The sequence below is a fragment of the Drosophila subpulchrella genome, chromosome X (genome assembly GCF_014743375.2).
Source record: "Drosophila subpulchrella strain 33 F10 #4 breed RU33 chromosome X, RU_Dsub_v1.1 Primary Assembly, whole genome shotgun sequence".
NCBI lineage: Eukaryota > Metazoa > Arthropoda > Insecta > Diptera > Drosophilidae > Drosophila > Drosophila subpulchrella.
Genome location: NC_050613.1, coordinates 21,838,540 through 21,859,686, shown reverse-complemented (window position 1 = coordinate 21,859,686; position 21,147 = coordinate 21,838,540). Strand labels below are relative to the sequence as shown.

The 21,147-nt window shown below is 41.6% G+C and overlaps 3 protein-coding genes across 6 annotated transcripts; 1 reads left to right on the top strand and 2 right to left on the bottom strand.

Moving 5' to 3' along the window:
* Nucleotides 1-7,786: 7,786 nt before the first annotated feature.
* Nucleotides 7,787-9,388, bottom strand: LOC119558089 (S-phase kinase-associated protein 1). Its single transcript, XM_037871297.1, has 2 exons — nucleotides 9,236-9,388; nucleotides 7,787-8,645 (listed from the first exon to the last, which is right to left on the bottom strand). The coding sequence occupies exon 2, from the start codon at nucleotides 8,619-8,621 to the stop codon at nucleotides 8,133-8,135; it is 489 nt and encodes a 162-aa protein (XP_037727225.1). The 5' UTR covers nucleotides 8,622-8,645; nucleotides 9,236-9,388; the 3' UTR covers nucleotides 7,787-8,132.
* Nucleotides 9,389-9,500: 112 nt separating this feature from the next.
* Nucleotides 9,501-17,651, top strand: LOC119558088 (histone-lysine N-methyltransferase Suv4-20). 4 transcript variants are annotated; one of them, XM_037871296.1, is made up of 4 exons: nucleotides 10,721-10,932; nucleotides 11,890-12,637; nucleotides 12,817-14,560; nucleotides 14,616-14,920. In XM_037871296.1, exons 1-4 carry the CDS (start codon nucleotides 10,859-10,861, stop codon nucleotides 14,780-14,782), a joined length of 2,733 nt encoding a protein of 910 aa, XP_037727224.1. In that variant the 5' UTR covers nucleotides 10,721-10,858; the 3' UTR covers nucleotides 14,783-14,920. The 4 variants fall into 4 exon arrangements, with proteins under 4 accessions (XP_037727222.1, XP_037727221.1, XP_037727224.1 ...); XM_037871295.1 differs by lacking the exon at nucleotides 14,616-14,920 and adding an exon at nucleotides 16,829-17,651 and having other exon boundaries at nucleotides 10,723-10,932; XM_037871294.1 differs by lacking the exon at nucleotides 10,721-10,932 and adding an exon at nucleotides 9,501-10,209 and having other exon boundaries at nucleotides 12,817-16,971.
* Nucleotides 17,652-20,117: 2,466 nt separating this feature from the next.
* LOC119558090 (RING-box protein 1A) lies at nucleotides 20,118-21,006 on the bottom strand. Its single transcript, XM_037871298.1, has 4 exons — nucleotides 20,981-21,006; nucleotides 20,819-20,920; nucleotides 20,692-20,719; nucleotides 20,118-20,619 (listed from the first exon to the last, which is right to left on the bottom strand). The coding sequence occupies exons 2-4, from the start codon at nucleotides 20,894-20,896 to the stop codon at nucleotides 20,399-20,401; spliced, it is 327 nt and encodes a 108-aa protein (XP_037727226.1). The 5' UTR covers nucleotides 20,897-20,920; nucleotides 20,981-21,006; the 3' UTR covers nucleotides 20,118-20,398.
* Between the last annotated feature and the right edge of the window lie 141 nt (nucleotides 21,007-21,147).

Sequence of the window (21,147 nt, the reverse complement as noted above, 5' to 3'; positions counted from 1 at the left end):
AGTAAGCAAATAGCATCTGTTAAATGCAACGGTGTGGTACAAAATGGTAGGTTTGTTTTTTAAATGATACCTTATGATAAAATACATATCACATATCATACCATATCATATTACATCATAACATATTATATTATCATATCATATAATGCTTTCGTATTACTGATTTAATAGTGGCAAACTTTTTCATTTACTAGAATGGATTTGTATTTTTTAAACGCACTGTCGATCTGACCAATATGAACTGGCAACAGATGGGACTTGAAATAAAACTAGAAAACTCTTCTCCAAGTCAATGACCGTTTACAATTTTTGAAAGTGAAAAGCAAAGATGATGGACAAACGTAGGGAGAAAGGGGAGGTAAAATCATGATCGCAATATACGGATATGAACATGGCATTTCGTGTTCAAGTGCCAATGAAGATTTCAAAACTGCAGGGGCTGCAACAATAACAATAAAGATGTGCTTCATAAGAAATACATATATGTACCCACATAGGTACTAAAGATTTCAGTTCTTATGTACTTTGAAGTGAGTGCGTATAAATAGAATTGGAAAGGAAAGAGTTGCAAGGTGAAAGAGGGGAGGGATTTGAGAGGGGGGTGATGAATAGCTATGGGTGAGTTTAATTCTAACGATACAAAAGATTTAGTATCAATCAGAAGGAACTAATGTTTCCACGGGTAATTTGGGTAGAAACATAATTTATGAATGCTCTTTGCGGCATAAGTTTATTTTGGTTTACTAACTTTATATAGTATCTCTTTAAGATCTACTCGATCCAATTTTTTAAAGTGTACATATCTAATAGATAAGTTATAATTCGGTTCACCATTTTCACCACCACCTTTTCTAATAATATCTGTTAGGTAACATAGATATAGATATCATATATTACTGTCCCTAACTACTTTTCCACCATGTGCTCTTAACTACCTTTTGGGATAATATCTGTAAGGACATCTTGTACAATCTTTATAGATAACTTCCTTCTAGTTTATCTTCTGCAGCATCAAAAGCGGAAGAGTTGGCCGACTAAAGTCGATGCCAACAATAAACAAAACGTTTTAGCAGCCCCTCCCCGCCGAAACCCCCGAAAGTCCCATTCCCATTTCGTAACACCCCTTGGAAAACCCCAGCCCCTCAAGACTTTGATAGATGGAGCGACCGAAAGTTGCATTATTTACATTTGCATTGGCGATGGGAGGGCAGAAGAGGGGGAATTCTCAGAGGCCAGATGAAATTTACACCAGAACATCGCCTTGTACCGCATATATACATATGTATACACTCTCACTACCCTAACCATGTGTGGATTATGTGTGGATATTTGCCGATGTGTGGACGATAGACCGAGTCCTACGATAACATCCCACGCATTCCCATTGGAGCCCATAAATCTCGAGTTTCTGGCTGGGGGTGGGGCAATCCCGCCACTCGGATATTAATAGAGTCGAGTCGAGTGGTGTGTGGAATGGAATGGACTGGAGTCCAAGTCGAAGACTCCGACTGATCCAATGTTTGCGCTAATTTATGGCTGCGGATCATAAAGCAACTTAATGGCACTAACACACAACACTTGCACAATTCATTTCCAAAACGGAATCGTATAAAACTTAAAAAGCTCGAGGGAGCGAAAATCTGTTTATCGTAAATTTACTGGGTGACACTTAACGACTAGGTGACCTCCTCAAATGGGTGGTGTTCATCTTAAGTGCTCTTAATTAGTAGACCAATTTGTTACATTTCATTATTTAAAAAATCAAAACAAGAGATTTTTAGATTAATATTTGATTGTTTAAGGTTTAAGAATTATAGGAATTTTTATTTGTAATATCTTAACACCATCATATCATATAAGATATCATATCATCATATTTATAGTTAATGGTGTATTAAGACTATGGATTTGAGACAATCTAAGATATTGGCAATTTAATTTTAAAGTATTGAGATTATAATCCTCTTATTTAAGAACCTTCATGGTATGCAATTTCTTTCCATGCTAAAAATGTCCTTTGATTTTACATATATTCCTGTTTCACTGCCATTGCTAAAACGTAGTCTTTGATTAATTACTAGACTCTTGCCATTGTTATTTGTACTCATTGTTGCATCCTCTCAATATTCTTTAGCCATCTCCTAAGTCAAGTGGAAGTAAATAAAAATCACATTTAGGCCAGCCAATTTCACCCTCAGTGATCCCCAAGCTCCTGATCCTGAACCTGAAATCTAAACCTTTTATTGCCAAGCCCCCACCTCCCCCACTGGAAAATCCTCTCGAGAAGACTCTATTTCCCCATAAAGGATGCACAACAACCCGAAAAACTGGGAGTGGGAACAACAACATGCAATTAAAGGCAATTCAAATGGGGCCACGCCTATCCATCCGCCCACGCCATTGATGCAAGGACGAAAAGGAGTAGAGGACTTGCCAACTTCCCAACTTGCCAAGATGGGCAAACTGAATGGCAAGCAAATGCCTGAATGAGTGACAGTCTTAATTACAGAGAGATTAGCATTGGCCAGGAACTGAAAAGTGGAAGAAAATGCGGGGCAAAATGCGGGGCGAAATGCGGAAGAAGGGTGTGAGCTTGGAGGAGCCAGAAGGAGCCACCAGGATGCAGACGTATTCAATGTCACGTTCCAGTGGAGGACGACGACTTAGACGATAAAAGGGCCCAGCCAGGTGAGTGCCGACTGGCGATGGCAAATGGCAGGTGCCCCCACCAAATGCACTGCGAATCATATCTAGCTGCTCTACTTTTTATCCACCTAGTCTTATAATATATATAACAAAAATCTAGCTACCCTTGAGCCCCCTTTCAGTGTTCTACCTTAAAGGTAAAACGAATATTAGTTTGGAACAACAGAAAAAAACATACCCGGAAAATGAGCGGAAAGGAGAACGACCCATATGCTGGAGATCCCGAGGTCTACGAGTGTCGCATCTACGGTCTTCTACCCTATATCCCGGTGGTCACCTATTGCCGCCACGAATTCTGCAGGAATCTACAGGTCAAGAACGTGAAGCGTGTTGGAAAGCGTCCCGAAGCTCTGAAGGGAAGGCAGATGTACAAGCACCTGTACATATGAATATTCTTGGGAATCTATAGCTAACTATTTATGTGTTGCTAACATTATGGTTGTGATTAAACTGTGCATATAGAAAATGAAGCAAGACAAGGGGTTTGAGATCTTTTAAAAATATGTCTAAAAGTATGCTGTGAAAAGGAACATCGAAATAGCGATCTTTTCAATCTATTTTTAGTCATCTTAATATTATTTTGTTTTTTTTTATATTTTATTATGGTTCTGAGATCACCTATAAAGATGTCTAAAAGTATGCTGTGAAAAAAGAACCTCGTCTTTTAAAATGCATTCGGTGGACTTATAGATTAAAAAACATTTTTAAAATCCTTTAGTCATCCTAGTATTATCTTGATTTATTTAATATTTTATTATGGTTATGAGATCGCATATAAAGATGTCTAAAAGTATGCTGTAAAAAAAGGAACATCACTTATAGGTATGAATTCGGTGGACTTTTAGATTAGAAATATATTCTTGCATACCTTTGGACACCCTAGTACTTCCTTGATTATTTTTATATTATATTGGATATTGTAATAACAAATTCCTATAACCGAAAGAATAATTTCAACATAGATATGCTATCAGATTAATTTTTAATGATATTCTAATTTTTTCCAAGTGTACTTCTGCTCCTGATCTTCCGTTTTCATCCTGTTCCCCGCACTCTCCCCTCCCCCAAACTGGATTTTCCTTCACTTTTTTTTGTGCAACCTTTTTTCCGCTCCTTTGTTACATTTGATTGTCGCAAACGAAGTGGAAAAGCAAATGTTGCACAAACACACGCGGAAAAGGGGGCTTTGGGTGGGGTGGGGTGGGTGGTGGAAGGAAATGCACACTAATTACTCCTTGGCAGTGGGAGTGGAAAACCCTTTTTACTTTTCCGCTCCCCTGCCCAGGCCATTTTCACAATTTTTTCCTTGGCTCTGCCTTGCTTTTATTTGCCTTGCCTTCGTTCTTTCGCCATTCAGCCTTTCACTCAAGAGCACCCCCCTCGCTCCGCATGATAATTGAAATGGCGAGCGCCCCTGGAGTGTGGGACGGCGAAAAGGGGGGCCTTCCAAGTCAAACACAATACCCCCCCGTACCCCGTGGCAAATAAAAAATTAAAATAATAACAACAAACCAACAATATTAATAACTTGCCACGCTGCGCAATCATAATACAAAGGGCCAATTGAAAATACGATTTCGATTTAATTTCAATTGGCACTTGCATACTAAATAGACAATAAACAAATGAAATTAAAACTTATGAATGCCAATCCATTCTTAATTTGTGTTTATATGTTTTGGGTATTTTTTAAAATATTTAAATTAAATCCAAAAATTACTTAACAACTATATAATACCTATATACTATAAATGGGTTAATATTGCTTATAATACTTTCTACATTTTTAATCAAAAATTCCTGATTAACCTAAGGTTATTTTCCCTTCTTGTTTACTTTCTATGCCTTAAGTTCAATGTCAGCTGGGCTAACAAAAAAATCCCGGTGAAAATGGAAAACTTTCGCTTTAGATCTCCGCTTGCCAACTTTATCCTTTTTTGTTTTATTTTTTTTTTTTTCCTATTTCTGGGTTTTGGCCATCGATCAATTGCAGAGTCTGGCACGGACATTTAAGCCAAGTGCACACTCAAAGCGATTGTTCAATACATTTCCCGCTCTCAAAGCTGCTTTCTCCTTTCATCGGGGGTGGATAAAATGGGAGGTCCTTGGACCTTTATCTACTTTGTCCAGTATTGGCAGGCGAGACGCATAAACAGCCAGCAAAATGAGCGCGACTACAAAGAAAACGCCAACGCAACAGAAGCGAAAACAGGAGCAGACCTCCCGTGAAGATAGCAAGCGGTTTTATTACCCTATCTAGGGTATTATAAATTCGCTATTTTAAATGTATATCTCTAGGGGATCCCCGTGCTTGGGTATTATGATTTTGATATTTTATGTATCCATTGTGAGTTCTTAGGTGAAATAAATATTTACATTTACTTCAAAATCGAAAAACCCAAGTTATGGATGATAGAAGTGCAGTTTTGGGTCACCATTCTGAAAGCCATTGAGAATACGGAACAATCTAACATGAAAACCGGTTTAAATTTTGACCCTCTTTTAAAAGAAAGATTTTATTTTAAACTATTAGAGAATTCAACCACAAATTCATTGAGATATCCCACTTCAAAATCGGCAGTCAATTACCCAAGTTATGGATTATGGAAGTGTAGATTGGGGTTCCCATTCTGAAAACCATAGGTATTGCGGAAAAATCTAACATTAAAATGGGCTAAAAGGTTGACCCTCTTAAAAAATATATATTATAATGTAACTTTTTAGAGAATTCCACCACAAACTCATAGAGATATCAACCTTCAAAATCGGAATACAATTACCCAAGTTATGGATTATGGAAGTGTAGTTTTGGGTTCCCATTTTGAAAACCACGAAAAAATCGAACATGAAAATGGGTTAAAATTTTGACTCTCTTAAAAAAGATAAATTATAATGTAAATTATTAGAGAATTTCACCACAAACTCATAGAGATATCAACCTTCAAACTCGGAATACAATAACTCAAGTTATGGAGTCTAGAAGTTCAGTTTTAAGTTCCCATTCTGAAAATCATTGGTATTACAAAAAATTCGAACATGAAAATGGTCTAAAATTTTCATCGCCTTAAAAAAGTGAAATTATAATGCAAATTATTAGACAATTCAACCACAAACTCATAGAGGTATCCCACTTTAAAATCGGGATCCAATTACCCTAGTTATTGAATTTGGAAGTGCAGTTTTGGGTCACCATTCTGAAAGCCATTGCGAATTCGAAAAAATCTGACATGAAAATGGGCAAAAATGTTGACCCACATTTAAAAGAAAGATTTAAATGTAGAATATTGGAGAATTCCACCACAAGTTCATAGAGTTATAAACCTCCAAAATCGGAATACAATAACTCAAGTTATGGAGTCCAGAAGTTGAGTTTTGGGTTCTCATTCTGGAAACCATTGGTCTTACGAAAAAATCTTATATGAAAATTGGCTAAAATTTTGACCCACTTAGAAAAGATAAATTGTAATGTAAATAATTAGAGAATTCAACCACAAATTCATTGAGATATCCCACTTCCAAATCGGGATCCAATTACCCATGTTATGGATTATAGAAGTACAGTTTTGGGTCACCATACTGCAAGTCATTGGAAATATGGTAAAATCGAACATAAAAATGGGTTAAATTTGTGACCTCGTTTAAAAGAACGATTTTAGTATAGAACATTAGAGGATTCAACCACAAGTTCAAAAAGCTACCCCTTTTATAAATCGGGATCCAATTACCCAAGTTATGGATTATGGAAGTGCAGTTTTGGGTCACCATACTGCAAGTCATTGGAAATACGGAAAAATCGAACATGAAAATGGGTTAAAATTGTGACCTCGTTTAAAAGAAAAACTAAAGTGTAGAATATTAGAGGATTCAACCACAAACTTTTAGAGTTATCCCACATAAAAATCGGAATTTAATTACCCAAGTTATGGAATCTAGAAGTGCAGCTTTGAAAACGATTCCTTCTACCTGGTATATAATTTTTTTCCAAATACAGTAACCCGTTTACTCTACAAGTAACGAGTCTAGTTAAACATTTTGGCGCGTTTTATGTCGAAACGGTTGATATAAAATGTTTACCTATAAAAACGCTCTATTCTCTTTAGATACCGAGGAAAATTTAAAATAATAAAATTCATTTTCAAGCCTAAGCTTAAAATATGTAGGTAAAAACAAATCATTTACAACATCAAAAATTTAAATAAGTACATTGACCCACAAGCTTGAAAGCTTTTTAAGCTCTGTAAATCATTACATTTACATAAATTTACATTACATATGTTATCGATAAAAAAAATCGTTAGCGCGCATTTAAATCGAACAGCAACTGTGGTTTTTAAAAAATTATGCTTACCCTTGCTTAAAATAACAAAATATTTTTTATTCAGATAAATAATTTTGTATTTGGAGGCAATCAAATGTTGAAGTAATTTTTAAGCAGGCTTTCGAATGAACGAAATGTATAAGTGTTCAAAACTTAGATACCTTTGAACCCCAAATCAGGGCTATACCTACATTTCAATTGAACTATTGTTTGGAAAAGCATAACTAAACCAAAATGAGTGGAAAGCAGAACAAACGAAATCCCGGAGATCCACCAGTCTTCAAGTGTCGCATTTGCGTCCTGCTGCCTAAAATTCCTGTAGTCACCTATTGCCGTCACGAATTTTGCGAGAGTTTAGACATCAAGAACTTTAAGCGTGTTGGATATCGTCACGAAGCCCTGAAGGGAAGGCAGATGTACAAGCACCTGTACATATGAATATTCTTGTGAATCTATAACTAACTAGTTACGTGTTAATAAAAGTATGTTAATATTTACTTAAGGAGACCACTGGGTAATCACTATTAACTCTGATAAGGTTTAAAGTAAGTATAATCCCGATTTTATGTATTGTATTTTTTCGGATTATTTAAGGCCTTTTTTAATGGCAGCAGTGAATCAGAGCTTAACAATTTCACTGATAAGGCTATTGAATCTTAAGAAAGACCATATATATATACAGTCAAGAAGTCGAGATTCTTAGAATTCAATGAAATGGATACAACAGCCAACAGAAAACGGGGTTTCCCCCAAATTGATCAGTTTCTTCCGTTTGGGTAGTACATATTTATTAAGGTGAAATCAAAATGTTCTTATTCATATATGTAGGCTACATAGAGTTTTACTTTTCGCATATAATTAAGTCTCATAAATTATGAGATATATGTAAGACGATCGAATAAACCCGCTAATCACATCAAGCACGAAGGACGCTTGCAGCAGATCAGTTATACAAATTCAAAATGAGGGTCCATTAAGTAAGAATACAAAAAAAATATGAAATGAGAGAGTAGCAACTAAATAAAGCAACTCCGATGCGGGGCATGGCTCCTCCTCCTCCGCCTGCTTTCTCCTCCTCTAACTTTTGGCCGCCAACAAGGGGCACTCTCTACTTCTCCTCGCACCACTCGTTCTCCTTGCGCACCTGCTCCTCCTCGGCGGGCGTGAAATCCTTCTTGATGTTGAAGGTCTTGCGGATCTCCTCGGGTGTCTTGCCCTTGATCATATTGGCCACCGTCTTGCAGGTGAGCTCCAGCAGGCCCTTGATGTCCAGATAGTTGGCGGCCAGGATGAGCTCGAACAGAGTGCCCTGATCGACCTTCAGGAAGTCGGCGTCCCAGGAGATAATGTCGTCGGTGCGCTTCTCCTTGCTCTCATCGTCCTCCGTCGGCTGGGGATCGTCCTTGTGGTAATGGGCCCAGGTGAGCACCTTGCGCAGGATCGTCGAGTTCACATTGGGAAGCGGCACAATGGCGTTCTCGTCGTCCTCCATGCCGCAATCCTCCAGCATGGTCTTGATGGTGCCGGAGCACTTGGCGATCTGGATGTCCGTGTCGAAGATCTCCTCATCGGAAGACTGCAACTTGATGCTGGGCATTTTGCTTGGTTTTTTTCTGGGAAGCTAGAAAAGGGTAAACAAAGAATATTAAATTATTGATACTGTACTGGGTACGGTACACAAAAAAGTCCCTAATTCTGGGAAAAATTAGTATACAAAATATTCCCTAATTCTGGGAAAAATTAGTACACAAAATATTCCCTAATTCTGGGAAAAATTAGGTACGGATGGTACTTTTTTCTGAAATGAGTTAGGTACGGTAAGCAAATTAGGTACAAATACAGAATCTTCTGGGAAAGGAAACCGTTTTTTATTTCGCATTTCATGATTCATGCCCTCTAGTGATAGATAAAGATGTAGTTAAACAAGGGTATACAAATTTGACTTTACCAGGTTAAAACGATTTTTCAACACTACTTTTTACAGGGCTTTTGTTACAACACTAGACTACAAAAAATGAATTGCGATGAGCACACAGCATTAAATATAACCGATATGAAAAAGAAAAAAACATCGACACTTTCCAGAAATGCGCACTCACACACACACACACGCGCACACTTATGCAGCTGGTGTGTGTGTGCGTTTTCCTCGTTGTTCTGCAATCTTTTTTCCACTGCATTTCCTGGGTTTTCCATTGCACCGCCACTTACCTTAAAGTGTTATCTTCAAATTACTGCAACTATTTGCACAGGAGCCCCTTTTGGTGTTGGAAAATAAGCACAACTTTTCGTTTTCCCTCACAGAAGTAAAATATGTAGCAGGCCTTGCTATCGGCAAATCGATAATACAAAGGCAATCGATAATATCAAAGTTATCAAGTGCGTGTCTCCGCTAAGTCAACGGTGGGTGCAACGGCTGGCACCCCTGGTTGGTGACGCGGCTCGATAGCTTATCGATAGCCACTCGCACTCCGGCGGTATTCGTCAACGGCCCTGCCGCGGTCACACTGGTGAATCGGGATAAATCGCGGAAAAAAAAGGCAGCCGCATTTTGTAAATTAAGTCCGAATTACAACCGATCCGGATCTTTTGCTAGGAACAGAAAATCACAACGGCGATAATAGAGAAGTGCGGAAAAACAGGCAGAGAAGTGAAGAAAAAGGCGAACATACATACGCACGTAGACACACACTCGTCTCGTCTCGCCTCGCTCGACGAAGGAATATATGTATCCGTCTGGGTGTGCGTGTGTTGGTGTGCGCTGCAGCAGCAGCAGCTTCTAGGCGTGAAAGAGATAGGGATAGATTCCCTTTCGACTCGCCAGTCGCGACTTTTGGAGCGTCTCGCGAGAGAGAGAGAGCGAAAGAGAGGCAGAGAGCGAGGGCCATGGACGGCGTTTGGATGTTTTTGGGGAACAAAGGCGTCAAGAGCTAAAATGATTTGGCAGAGCAGCGGCGATATATTTTGGATACGCAGCCAAAGCCAAATCCAAGCCATCCAAAACGATAACCAATTCCAACTCCAACTCCAATCGCTGTGTGTATGTGTGTGTCTCGACGAAAAGCCGTGGAAAAAGACGCACGCACACACACGCACACTGGGGCACCAGCAGCAGCAGCAGACAAAGCATCGTTTTGCGAGTGCGAGCGAGAGGCAATAGCGCCTTAGTGAATAATTCATTTAAGGTAAATGTTTACAACAAATCGAATATCGAGAATTAGTGCAAAAACAAAAAAAAACAGCACATCAGAATGTGTGAGTGTGTGTGTCTGTGTGAGAGTGTTTGAATGTGAGTTTGTGTGTGTGTAACAGGCGCCGCCATTTTTCGTTCCCATGTAACGAGCGTCTAGGGTTGGCAAATCACTGGAAATGCTCTTATAAACAATGGAGTTTGCGAATTTGATATATACAAAGCCCACACCCCAGTGAAATTTCTAGTTAAACATAATTTTCTGGTTTCTAATTTCGGTCTCTTCCAACTAATTAATTTAATTTGCAAGCCTTTCGAGCACTTGGCAACCCTTTTTCTGCCATTCTCACTGCGCATATGCTGCTCTCTCGCTCTCACCTGCGTCGTGTGTGCCAGTGCGTGTGTGTATGCGTTTGTAAACAGCTGAGAGAGCAATTTGCAAGCAAAAAAAAAAAAGTCATTTCCATTCAGAACAATTCGGCCAGCAACAAATATTCATTTTCCATTTCCAGCCATGTTTCCCAGCACCACCCACTTGTGTTTATGTTAGTTTACTTTATGGCCCAGAAAGAAAAGAGTTTGCCGTTTTCATTGCCGCGCAGCTTTAGGAAAAATGCTAAATTGAAAAGTACGGTTTGCTGCGCATGCAAATCGATAATAAATTTTATGTTGTTTGCTTTTTGGTTCACCAACACACTCACGTTTATTACTTGTTTCGGTAAGTGTGTGTGCGAGTGTTTTCCAGGATTACCATATTGTCTTTGTTTTTTTTTTTTTTGTGGATCGATACTTTTTTTTTACATGTGCTTGTCAAGTTAATTGATTTTTTTCGCACGTGTGTGTGCGTGTGCTTTGAGAGCCTGGAATAGGTGCGAACGAGAGGGATGTCTGTCGACGACCTCAGTTACACTCCCTCTCTCTTCCTCTCGCGAAGCCATATGAGTAAAATTATAATTATGGCCATAAATTTCAGCAGAACGAGATAAGTGAAATGTATAGCACAAATTGAATTGTGCTATAACAGCTGTTTTAGCTGATTAAAACAGTTTTGCAAAACTATCCTTTGTGGCGAGAGAGAGAGAGAGGAAGGGAGTGTGTGTGTGTGAGCGAGCGAATACTTTTGCACTTGTCCTAGTCCTGGAAATCATAATGCCATCTCGCTCTCAGCCATGTAATCCAAGAATATCGGCGTTGCCAGATGGCGAAAAACAGTTTGCGGTTCTTAGCAATTTGAATTCCAAAACAGCTGATAATTGCCGGGTTTTAATTTAAACATAATTAACAATCAAATGGCCAAATAAAATTTCAATTGTGCTTTAATATTCGTAAATCATTTTAATGTGCGTAAGAAAATAAATTTTTTTTAATATCTGAAATTTTAATGTTCTTTTATCATTACAAAATAGTATAACAAACAAACAATTAAATTAAGATTTTTTTTTTTATAAATAAACAACTTGCTTAAACGTGTCAAAGTAACATTTGGGCTTTAATCCATGTAAATCAATATAAAATCCATATGAACCATTTTTTTTTAACTTTTTGTAATGTCAATGTTCTTTTGTCATCGCAGACCGCCCTGCAAAATAGTATAACATACAAAATAAATGTTAAATATTTTAAGAAATTTCATTTTTAATATTTAAAATATTGATGGTATACTTTTATCTTGCAGACTGTCCTACAGAATGGTCGTCGGCTCGAATCACACGCGGCGCGGTGAAACTGGCAGCAGATTTACAAACAGCAGCAGCTCCGGTGGCTCAAACGGTGGCTCCACCGCCTCGGCCAGCAGCACCACCAGCGCAACGTCTTCACTAGCCAGCAGTTCCAATTCCACGTCGACCACGACGGCGACGGCTGCGGCTCTGCTGTCGTCCATGTCCCACAAGGGTCATGGCCCACCGCCATCAGCGCACCACCAGGCGAACCAGCAGCAACAACAGCAGCAGCAGCACCACCACCACCAGGCGGCCAACCATCACCCACATGCCCCCCACTATCAGCAGGCGAATCCGCACCCCAGCCACCACCAGCAGTCGCATCACTCCTCGAATGGCGGTGGCGGAGGAGGTGGTGGATCTGCTGGATCGGGATCGGTGGTCAGTGGACTCAATGGCTGCAACGGCAGCGCCGTCAGCCGCCTGTCGCAATCCACTGGGATGTCGCCGCGTGAATTGTCCGAGAACGATGACCTGGCCACATCGCTGATCCTCGATCCGCATCTCGGTTTCCAGACTCACAAGATGAACATACGCTTTCGCCCCCTGAAGGTGGACACGCAGCAGCTGAAGGCCATCGTGGATGACTTTATCCACACGCAGAACTACGATATGGCCATTCAGCGCATCTACGATGGTCCGTGGATACCGCGTCATCTCAAGAACAAGAATAAGATTGCCACCAAGCGTCTTCGCGATCATGTAAGTGGCATAAAGCCATGTTACCTTTATAATTTAACTTTAAATTTTGGTTGTTTGTATGTAGAATTCGAGTGTTTTCTTAACAAAGTGCTTTTACAATGCGATCCTTGATCGATTAGCATCCCTGCTGCATATGTTGCCTATTAATCGAGATACGAATCTTCCTTAATCCCTTCCAGATTGTCCGATATCTGCGCGTTTTCGACAAGGACAGTGGCTTTGCCATCGAGGCCTGCTACAGATATTCACTGGAGGAGCAACGCGGCGCCAAGATAAGTTCGACCAAGCGCTGGTCAAAGAACGACAAGATCGAATGTCTGGTGGGCTGCATCGCCGAGCTGACGGAGGCGGAGGAGGCCGCCCTGCTGCACTCGGGCAAGAATGACTTTTCGGTGATGTACAGCTGCCGCAAGAATTGCGCCCAATTGTGGCTGGGACCGGCTGCCTACATCAATCACGATTGTCGCGCCAATTGCAAGTTTCTGGCCACCGGCAGGGATACCGCGTGTGTTAAGGTCTTGCGCGACATCGAGGTGGGCGAGGAGATAACCTGTTTCTATGGAGAGGACTTCTTTGGGGACTCCAATCGCTATTGCGAGTGCGAGACGTGCGAACGCCGTGGAGCCGGCGCCTTTGCCGGCAAGGATGATGGCCTAATGCTGGGTCTTAGCATGGGACTCGGCCTGGCCACCAGTGGACCCGGCAATAATGGTGGCTATCGCCTGCGAGAGACGGACAATCGGATTAATCGCATCAAGAGCCGAGCCAACTCTACGAACAGCACCTCGAACAGCAATAGCAACACAAATGATTCCACTGGCACCAGCGAGAGTAGCAGCACGAACGGATTGGTCGTTTCTGGCGGCGGCGGCGGCGGAGGAGGCGGAGCAGCAGCACCAGCTGCTGGTGGAGCGACCGGTGCTGCAGGAGCCACTGGAGGAGCAGCAGTGCCGGCAACATCGCAGCCACCAACTGGCGGCGGCAAGGAGGCCACTGCCCCTGTCTCTCTGCTCGAAAAGAAACTGCCCAACGTTGTGGTCTCACCGCTGACCATGAAGGAGCTGCGCCAGAAGGGCATGACCAAGTACGATGCCGAGATGATAATGGCCAATGCAGCCTACCAGCAGCAGCACCACCATCAGCATCATTTCCATCACCACCATCATCATCATCACCATCACCACAATCATGGCCAGCATGCCAGTACTGGAGCCGAGGCCACAGCGGCTGTGCAGCAATTGGCCGCCATGCAGAAGCCAGGCGGTGGAGGAGGGGCAACCGGAACTGGCACTGGAACTGGAGCAGGTGCAGGTGCAGGAGCAACACAAGTGGGTGGCGTGGCCGGCGGAGCGGGCTCCGAGGTTAATGGCGGTCGCTCCAGCAGTTTGCGCAAATCGATGCGTGTGAACAGCACCAGCAGCAGCATCTCGACCGCCTCCATGGACGAGGTGGTGGTGGCCCCAGTGGTCGTTGCCAATATTCCGCTGTCCACCAAGGCACCGGTGGTCTTGGTGCCGCGCTGCAAGCCCGCCCAGATGGCCATTGCTGCACTGCACCAGAGGCAGCAGCGCCAGTTGAGACGCAGTGAACGCCAGAAGGAGAAGCTCACGGACGGCGAGAGCAGCGACACCAGCAGCGAGCAGCAGAAGAGGGAGCACAACAATCAGCAGGATCATCCGGTGCCGCCCAAAATGTTCATCCTGGCGGAAGAAGCACATCCAGAGAAGACGGAGGAGAAGCAACAGGAACAGCAGCAGCAGCAGCAGCAGGAGAAGCGTGTGACGCGAAATAGTGCGGGAAGAGGAGGATTGGTAGCCAGATTAGCCACTGCCCATAACAATAACATTGCAACCACAACAAACAACAACAACAGCAGCAGCAGTAGCAGCAGCAGCAACAACAAAGCAACAACGATTACAAATTGTAATAATCATAATAGTAATAATAGCAGTAGAATTAATCATAATTCTAATCTTAGCGGTAGACTTAGTGTTAAATCGAAGAAGCCAGCACCAAGTGAGGCCTCGTCCACACCCTCATCCACATCCACATCCTCAGAAAATCAGCATCAGCAGCAGCAGCAGCATCAGCAGGCAACGCGTCGCAGTCGCAGCCCGAGTCCCGCCTACAAGAAGAACCTTTTAGCCAGCTTCGATCCCGATATTCCTTCCAACCAAGCAACAACAATCAAGGAGCAACAGCAGCTGGATAAGCAAAAGCAAAGGGACGAGGGAGCTACAAATCCCCCGGTCAAACAGAAACGAAGTCGCAGGGCAGCTGCCTTGGCAGCGGCGCAGAGTATCCACTGCGAAGCTTTGGGTGGATTCTCATCGGGATCTAGTGGTGGGCAGCGCAAGAGAGCAAACCAGGCAGCAGGAGAAGCTGCCACCTCATCGTCCTCCTCCTCGAGCATCAGCAATGTCGAGCCACTCCTAAAAACCCCAGAGCGCAGGCTGAAATTAACGCTGCGTATGAAGCGTTCCCCAATTCTGGACGAAGTTATTGAGCTCGGAACGAGTCTGAGCAATGGTGGCGCCGGTCGAAATGCATCGGGTTCCCATCGCGGAGGAACAGATGGAGATGGATCTGGTAGAGCTGCGCTAAATCTAACCGGCAGCAGTTCCAATGGCATTGAGTACGAGATCCTGCGCATGGAGGGCATTTCCGAGCATGGCAACGATGACGACGACGACGAAGAGGAGGAGGAAGATGATGAGGAAGACGAAGCGCCAGTTGCGGAAGAAGAGGACGAGCCGCCGCCAAAGGAGGAGGAACTGCAGCTGCCCACCAAGAAGCAGAGAAAGAAACAGCGCAGCCGCAGCAGGAGCAGCCAACGCAGATCGCCAGCGCCGAGCAGTAGCAGTGTATATGGCACACCGCAGAAGAAGCGACTCCGCCTGATCTTTGGCAACGAATCCCATACCATAGACATTCCACCAGCAGCAGCCGAGGGAGCGGGCAGCGGCATGGATGACCTAAACAGCAGCGGAGGCGGTGGCGATGAGTCCTTCAATGTCTCGTATGCCAGCAGCACTAGTTTGACGGTCAACACCTCCTCCAGCAGTACCAGTTCATCCGGTGGCGGCGGCGGCGGGGGAGGTGCCACCTCATCCTCTGGCGAGGCGGTGGACTCCTCCTCCACGGTGGGTGGAGGAGGAACCATTGCTGCCCAATCGCCCTCATCCACGACCAGCAGCTCCTTTCAATCGGCCTGCACATCGACCACCAACAGCAATAGCTACTTTCCCAATGGCAAGCAGCGTGGAGTTGGCGAGGATTCCTATGCGATGCACTATTACCAGCTGGGCAAGTTCGCTGGAACCTCGAGCCCAGGACAGGGACAGGCCATTGTGAGCAGCAGCAGTGGTTCCTCGGGAGGAGGTGGCGGCGGAGGTGGTGGAGCTGGATTCCTGAGCATGCCCAAGCATACATTTGGCACTTGCGCTCTTTTGGCGCCCACCAGTTTCGCCAGTCTGCAGAATCAGCCGCAGATTAACCAACAAAAGTCCAGCGGTGGTGGCGGCGGCGGAGGAGGAGGAGGGGTAGGAGTGGTGGCCACCTCTACGTCAACAGCAACGGCCGCCTCGCATCATCATCATAACAACCATCATGGCCAGAAATAACCAACGACTGATCTCCAAGCAAATTGACTAAGCACAGCTGCCATTGCCAAGAGAAGAGGAGGAGGAGGAGGAACGATGAGGAGAAGGATGAAAAATCAGGACCAGGACAAGGATATGGATATGGAAATGGATTCGGAGGAGGAGCACCAGGTGAAGCAAAGCAGGAAACGCAACGGGTGGAGACTACGGATGGCTGCGCTGCTGGCGTCGTTGCCTCTGCTGCTGCTGATGAACCTGTGACACCCTATAGATACCAGACCCTAGCTTAAGATCTTATAGTCCATGTAGATCCTTGATGCAACCTTGGTTTTTCGTATTCAGAAAGCAAAAAAACAGGCTGACAAATTTTTGAAAATCGAATTCGGATATATATATACATATACCTGATTATAACTTTGATTTTTTTTTTGCTTTCTTTTCTATTTCTCTCTTTTTTCTCTTTGTGATTACTCCCAATTTCTCTACAAATATCCTTTTTGGTGTCCTTTATTTTGTGTTGGCGTTGCATGTTGCGTGTGTGTGTGTTTGTGTTTGTGTTTGTGTGTTTGGTGTGCTTTTCTTTTTGCAGGTGGAAATGTAAAGCTTAAAAGTAGGAAAAGGTCGGAGGAGAAGGCAACATCGTGTTGCAGATACAGCAGCGACAGGAGCAACTGCAACAGGAACAGTAGCAGCAGCATCGGCAGCAACAGCAGCAGCGGCAACATCTTCAGCAGCAACAGCAGCAGCGGCAGCAACACCAGCAGCAATTTGATAGTTAAAAAGCTAAGAATAGAGTTAAATCGCATACAAATCATGTACAGTTGAGGAATAACCAGCCAGCAGGATAGCAGGATGAGCCAAGCCCAGGAGCCATTAAAACAATAAACAAAAAAAGTGTGTGGAAGGATTTAAAACAGATGGAAAAACCATATTCTAAATGCGATGCACACAGACACAACAACAACAACAACAACAACGCAATTAGCAGCGGTTTTAGACGCCTTACAACATCTAACGTTAACTCTATACAAAACCAACAACCTTATATTTACAGAAAGAAAACCAATAAATAAATATAAAGCAAATACTTTAGAAAATCCCAACAAAAGCCAACAACAAAACAATAGTGCAGCAGCAGCAACAACAACAAGAACAGCAATATATAAACCACTCAATTAAGTAATTAAACCTTATATATACACAACAAATTTAATATTAATAACAAATCGAAAAAAGTAAAAGTAGAAAAGGGGAACTTAGCAAATCATAAACAATTTCACATAACAGAATACCATGTATATAAACCAAAAAAAAAAAGAAGAAATCAAACGGAGAATTAAATTAAAGCTAGCGAAAGCGAAAATGATTAAACCGAACATACAAATAAAACTGCTATAAACAACTCGATAAAATTGGTGATTCAAGTGGTTCGGCTTCAGCGATTTAAGTAATCTAGTTTACAAAACACCCCTATATTGTTTTAATCAATTCAATTCGATCCTATCCCATCAAATCAGCTCACACATGCTAACCCATCATTTTATTCCTAGCCCTGAAGCATTTTATCCACATTTTCGTAGTGTTCATGTTGTTGTTCTCCTTAACGTTTAGTTTTCAAAACCCCGCAGATAGGAAACTAAAAACTAAAAACTAAACCATTACCATCACTACACACACACACACACACACACACACAAAATGTACTTGGCCCACACACACACTGATTCGATTATATTTTTATTACCCATAGTAATAAATATAAATATGATTTTTTAACTATACGATTATTTTTTGTTTACCTATAAGTTTAGTTGCTAGCATATATAATTATACATTAATCATATTCAATATATATTATATACTTTATTCATATGTGTAACTACTGTGTATTATTTTGTAAGCCACCAACAACAATTTACAGCAGCCACGGCCGCAAAACATTCATAATAAACTAAAAAAGAACATTTAGTTTTTACAAATGCATGGTTTTTCTATCTATTCCTATTCGACAGTTGATTTTGTCACACCCATTCACCTCTTTTTTGCCATTCTCATATGTTGAACAAAGGACATACTGCGAATCACAGTGCTTTTTTTGTGGAAATCACAACACTTTTTTGTTTATTTTTAGTTTTTTTTCGTGGAAAATAATATTTGGGGATTCCTTAATTGCCTTTTTATGATTTCCTATTGGAGTTCTTGGAAAATTCTTAAGTGAGCTGGGTTTTTTGATGTTTTGGAGGCTTAACTATCTGAAAGAAATATTATTGGAATTCTTCTGTACTCTTTTAAATCGAGTTTATTGGGGAGGCCATACAAATCTACAGGATTTTGAAACCAAACCCCAATATTATTTTAGGTGTCTAAAATTATGCAGTTTATAAAAATAGTCGTTTTTCTGAAATAATTCGTTGTATTTCTGGGCTTGGAAAATATTTATGCACCTGAAATGACATTTAAAAGTGATTTTACAACCGTATAAATATTTTCATTGATTAAATTTAAGTCTTTAGTAAAAGTTCGAGTTATTTTTTAGTGTTCGCAGGATGCGATAAAATTATCTCACAGTTAGTGGGTAAAACGATTAAACTAGAAAGAAAAATCGAATGTTCTTCAGTAATCTAATTTGAAATTTAACAATTTGATACCGAATTACTCATCGATATCCCTGACTTTATTCCGTTTTTAAAAACGACAAGTACCATTTTATATCTTGAAAGTCTTGATTTAACTAGTCCTTTTCTTTATCATTACTAATATAGAGAATTTGAGGGGATTCCAACAAATTAAAATCGAAATATACATCTCTATCCCTCATTTCATGCCATTTCCAAGAACAAGAGGTATACATTAGCGTGTCTTCTTGATCTTTAGTATTCTTATTTAGGGGATTTTAACAAATTAAGACCGAATTACTCATGGATATCCCTGACTTTTATATCTTGCAAGTCTTGATTTAACTAGTCTTTTCTTTATCTTCAGTAATTAAAACCGATATATACATATGTATATATCCCTCATTTCAAGCCATTTCCAAGAACAAAAGGTACACATTAGCGTGTCTTCTTGATCTTCAGTAATCTAATTTACAGGATTTTAACAAATTCAGACCGAATTACTCATCGATATCCCTGACTTTTATATCTTGCAAGTCTTGATTTAACTAGTCCCTTTCTTTATCTTCAGTAATATAAGAATTTCAGGGGATTCCAACAAATTAAAATCGAAATATACGTCTATATCCCTCATTTCATGCCATTTCCAAGAACAAGAGGTATACATTAGCGTGTCTTCTTCATCTTCAGTAATCTAATTTAGGGGATTTTAACAAATTAAGACCGAATTACTCATGGATATCCCTGACTTTTATATCTTGCAAGTCTTGATTTAACTAGTCTTTTCTTTATCTTCAGTAATCAAAACCGAAATATACATCTATATCCCTCATTTCATGCCATTTCCAAGAACAAGAGGTATACATTAGCGTGTCTTCTTTATCTTTAGTGATATAATTTAGAGGATTTTAACAAATTAATACCGAATTACTCATCGATATCCCTGACTTTTATATCTTGCAAGTCTAGACTTAACTAGTCTTTTCTTTATCTTCAGTAATCAAAACCGAAATATACATCTATATCCCTCATTTCAAGCCATTTTCAAGATCGAAAGATATACATTAGCGTGTCTTCTTGATCTTTAGTAATCTAAATTAGGGGATTTTTAACAAATTAAGACCGAATTACTCATCGATAACCCTGACTTTTATATCTTGCAAGTCTTGATATAACTATTCTTTATCTTCAGTAGTTAAAACCGATATATATGCACATATGTATATATCCCTCATTTCATGCCATTTCCAAGAACAAAAGGTATACATTAGCGCGTCTTCTCCATCCTCTACAGCGTTTATTTGTTGCGTTACAAAAAGGTTTGTTTGTTTGGGGGGAACTTGTGACTGGGCCTTCGCCCAACATAATCAATCCACTCGAGTTCCCCCCTTCGCTTAAGATCTACTAGGGTATTACATGATCGAAACTGCCTTGCAGCAGGAATTACAGAATAAATGAGGGGTGGTGGTGGTGGTGTGTGGTTAATCGCATCCTCAGTGCTGCTCCGCCAGTGCGTTCTTGGGGGGAAAAGCGTCCCGGAATCCTTAGTGTCCATACTTCTGGAAGTCCCACTCACGGTTGTCCAGCGGGCAGACCTGGCGGGTCTTCAGCCAGCGGGAGATGCAGTGGAAGTGGAAGGCGTGGTTGCAAACGCCCCAGGCCACGGTGCACTCCTCGCTGGTGGCGGAGGCCTGGTTCGCCTGGCACTCGATGCACAGGTCCATGATGTGGTTGCGGCAAATGGCGCAATTGTCCACCACGATGTCTGGGGGGGGATGGGATTGGTATATCATTCCGCTGACTGTTGTAGGATTGCATATTCCGGTTTATTACTCACCCCAGGCCCACAAAGCCACGGCGTTCCACTGATTTTATGGTTTTTATCACATTTTCGGGAAGAGAAGAGGGTTGTCAGTGGATATTTTCAATGGCAATGACCCAGCTTTTTTTCGCCGACCACCTACCTTTTTCACCTCGAAGCGTTTCTTTTCGCCCTTGCTACTGCTCGAGGGCACCTCGAACTCTTCCTCGTCCACCTCCATTGTCGCTATTCAGGCTGTTACTTCCTGAGAAATAAAAAATTTAGTTCGCAATTTATTGCACTTAATTCGGCTATTTTTTTTTACTCCGTTTCGATAGCAAAACCTATCGAATCGAAAATGGTGTGCTTGCCAGTGTGGCGGTCGACAGTTAAGCCGATTTTCTCAATATTTGAATAGGTATCGTTACTTTGGCTATTCGATACATTTAAGATCGATAGCTTTTTAGTTTAAATTTAAAGAAAATCTTTTTA

Excerpts from the sequence above, each read along its gene's own strand:
- LOC119558088 (XM_037871293.1), top strand. The coding sequence starts at position 10,859 with ATGCAAATCGATAATAAATTTTATGTTGTTTGCTTTTTGGTTCACCAA. Across the intron at positions 10,933-11,889 it reads CACGTTTATTACTTGTTTCG|ACTGTCCTACAGAATGGTCG; the intron begins GTAAGTGTGTGT and ends TTTATCTTGCAG. Across the intron at positions 12,638-12,816 it reads CCAAGCGTCTTCGCGATCAT|ATTGTCCGATATCTGCGCGT; the intron begins GTAAGTGGCATA and ends AATCCCTTCCAG.
- LOC119558089 (XM_037871297.1), bottom strand. The coding sequence starts at position 8,621 with ATGCCCAGCATCAAGTTGCAGTCTTCCGATGAGGAGATCTTCGACACG.
- LOC119558090 (XM_037871298.1), bottom strand. The coding sequence starts at position 20,896 with ATGGAGGTGGACGAGGAAGAGTTCGAGGTGCCCTCGAGCAGTAGCAAG. Across the intron at positions 20,720-20,818 it reads AACGCTTCGAGGTGAAAAAG|TGGAACGCCGTGGCTTTGTG; the intron begins GTAGGTGGTCGG and ends CCATAAAATCAG. Across the intron at positions 20,620-20,691 it reads CGTGGCTTTGTGGGCCTGGG|ACATCGTGGTGGACAATTGC; the intron begins GTGAGTAATAAA and ends ATCCCCCCCCAG.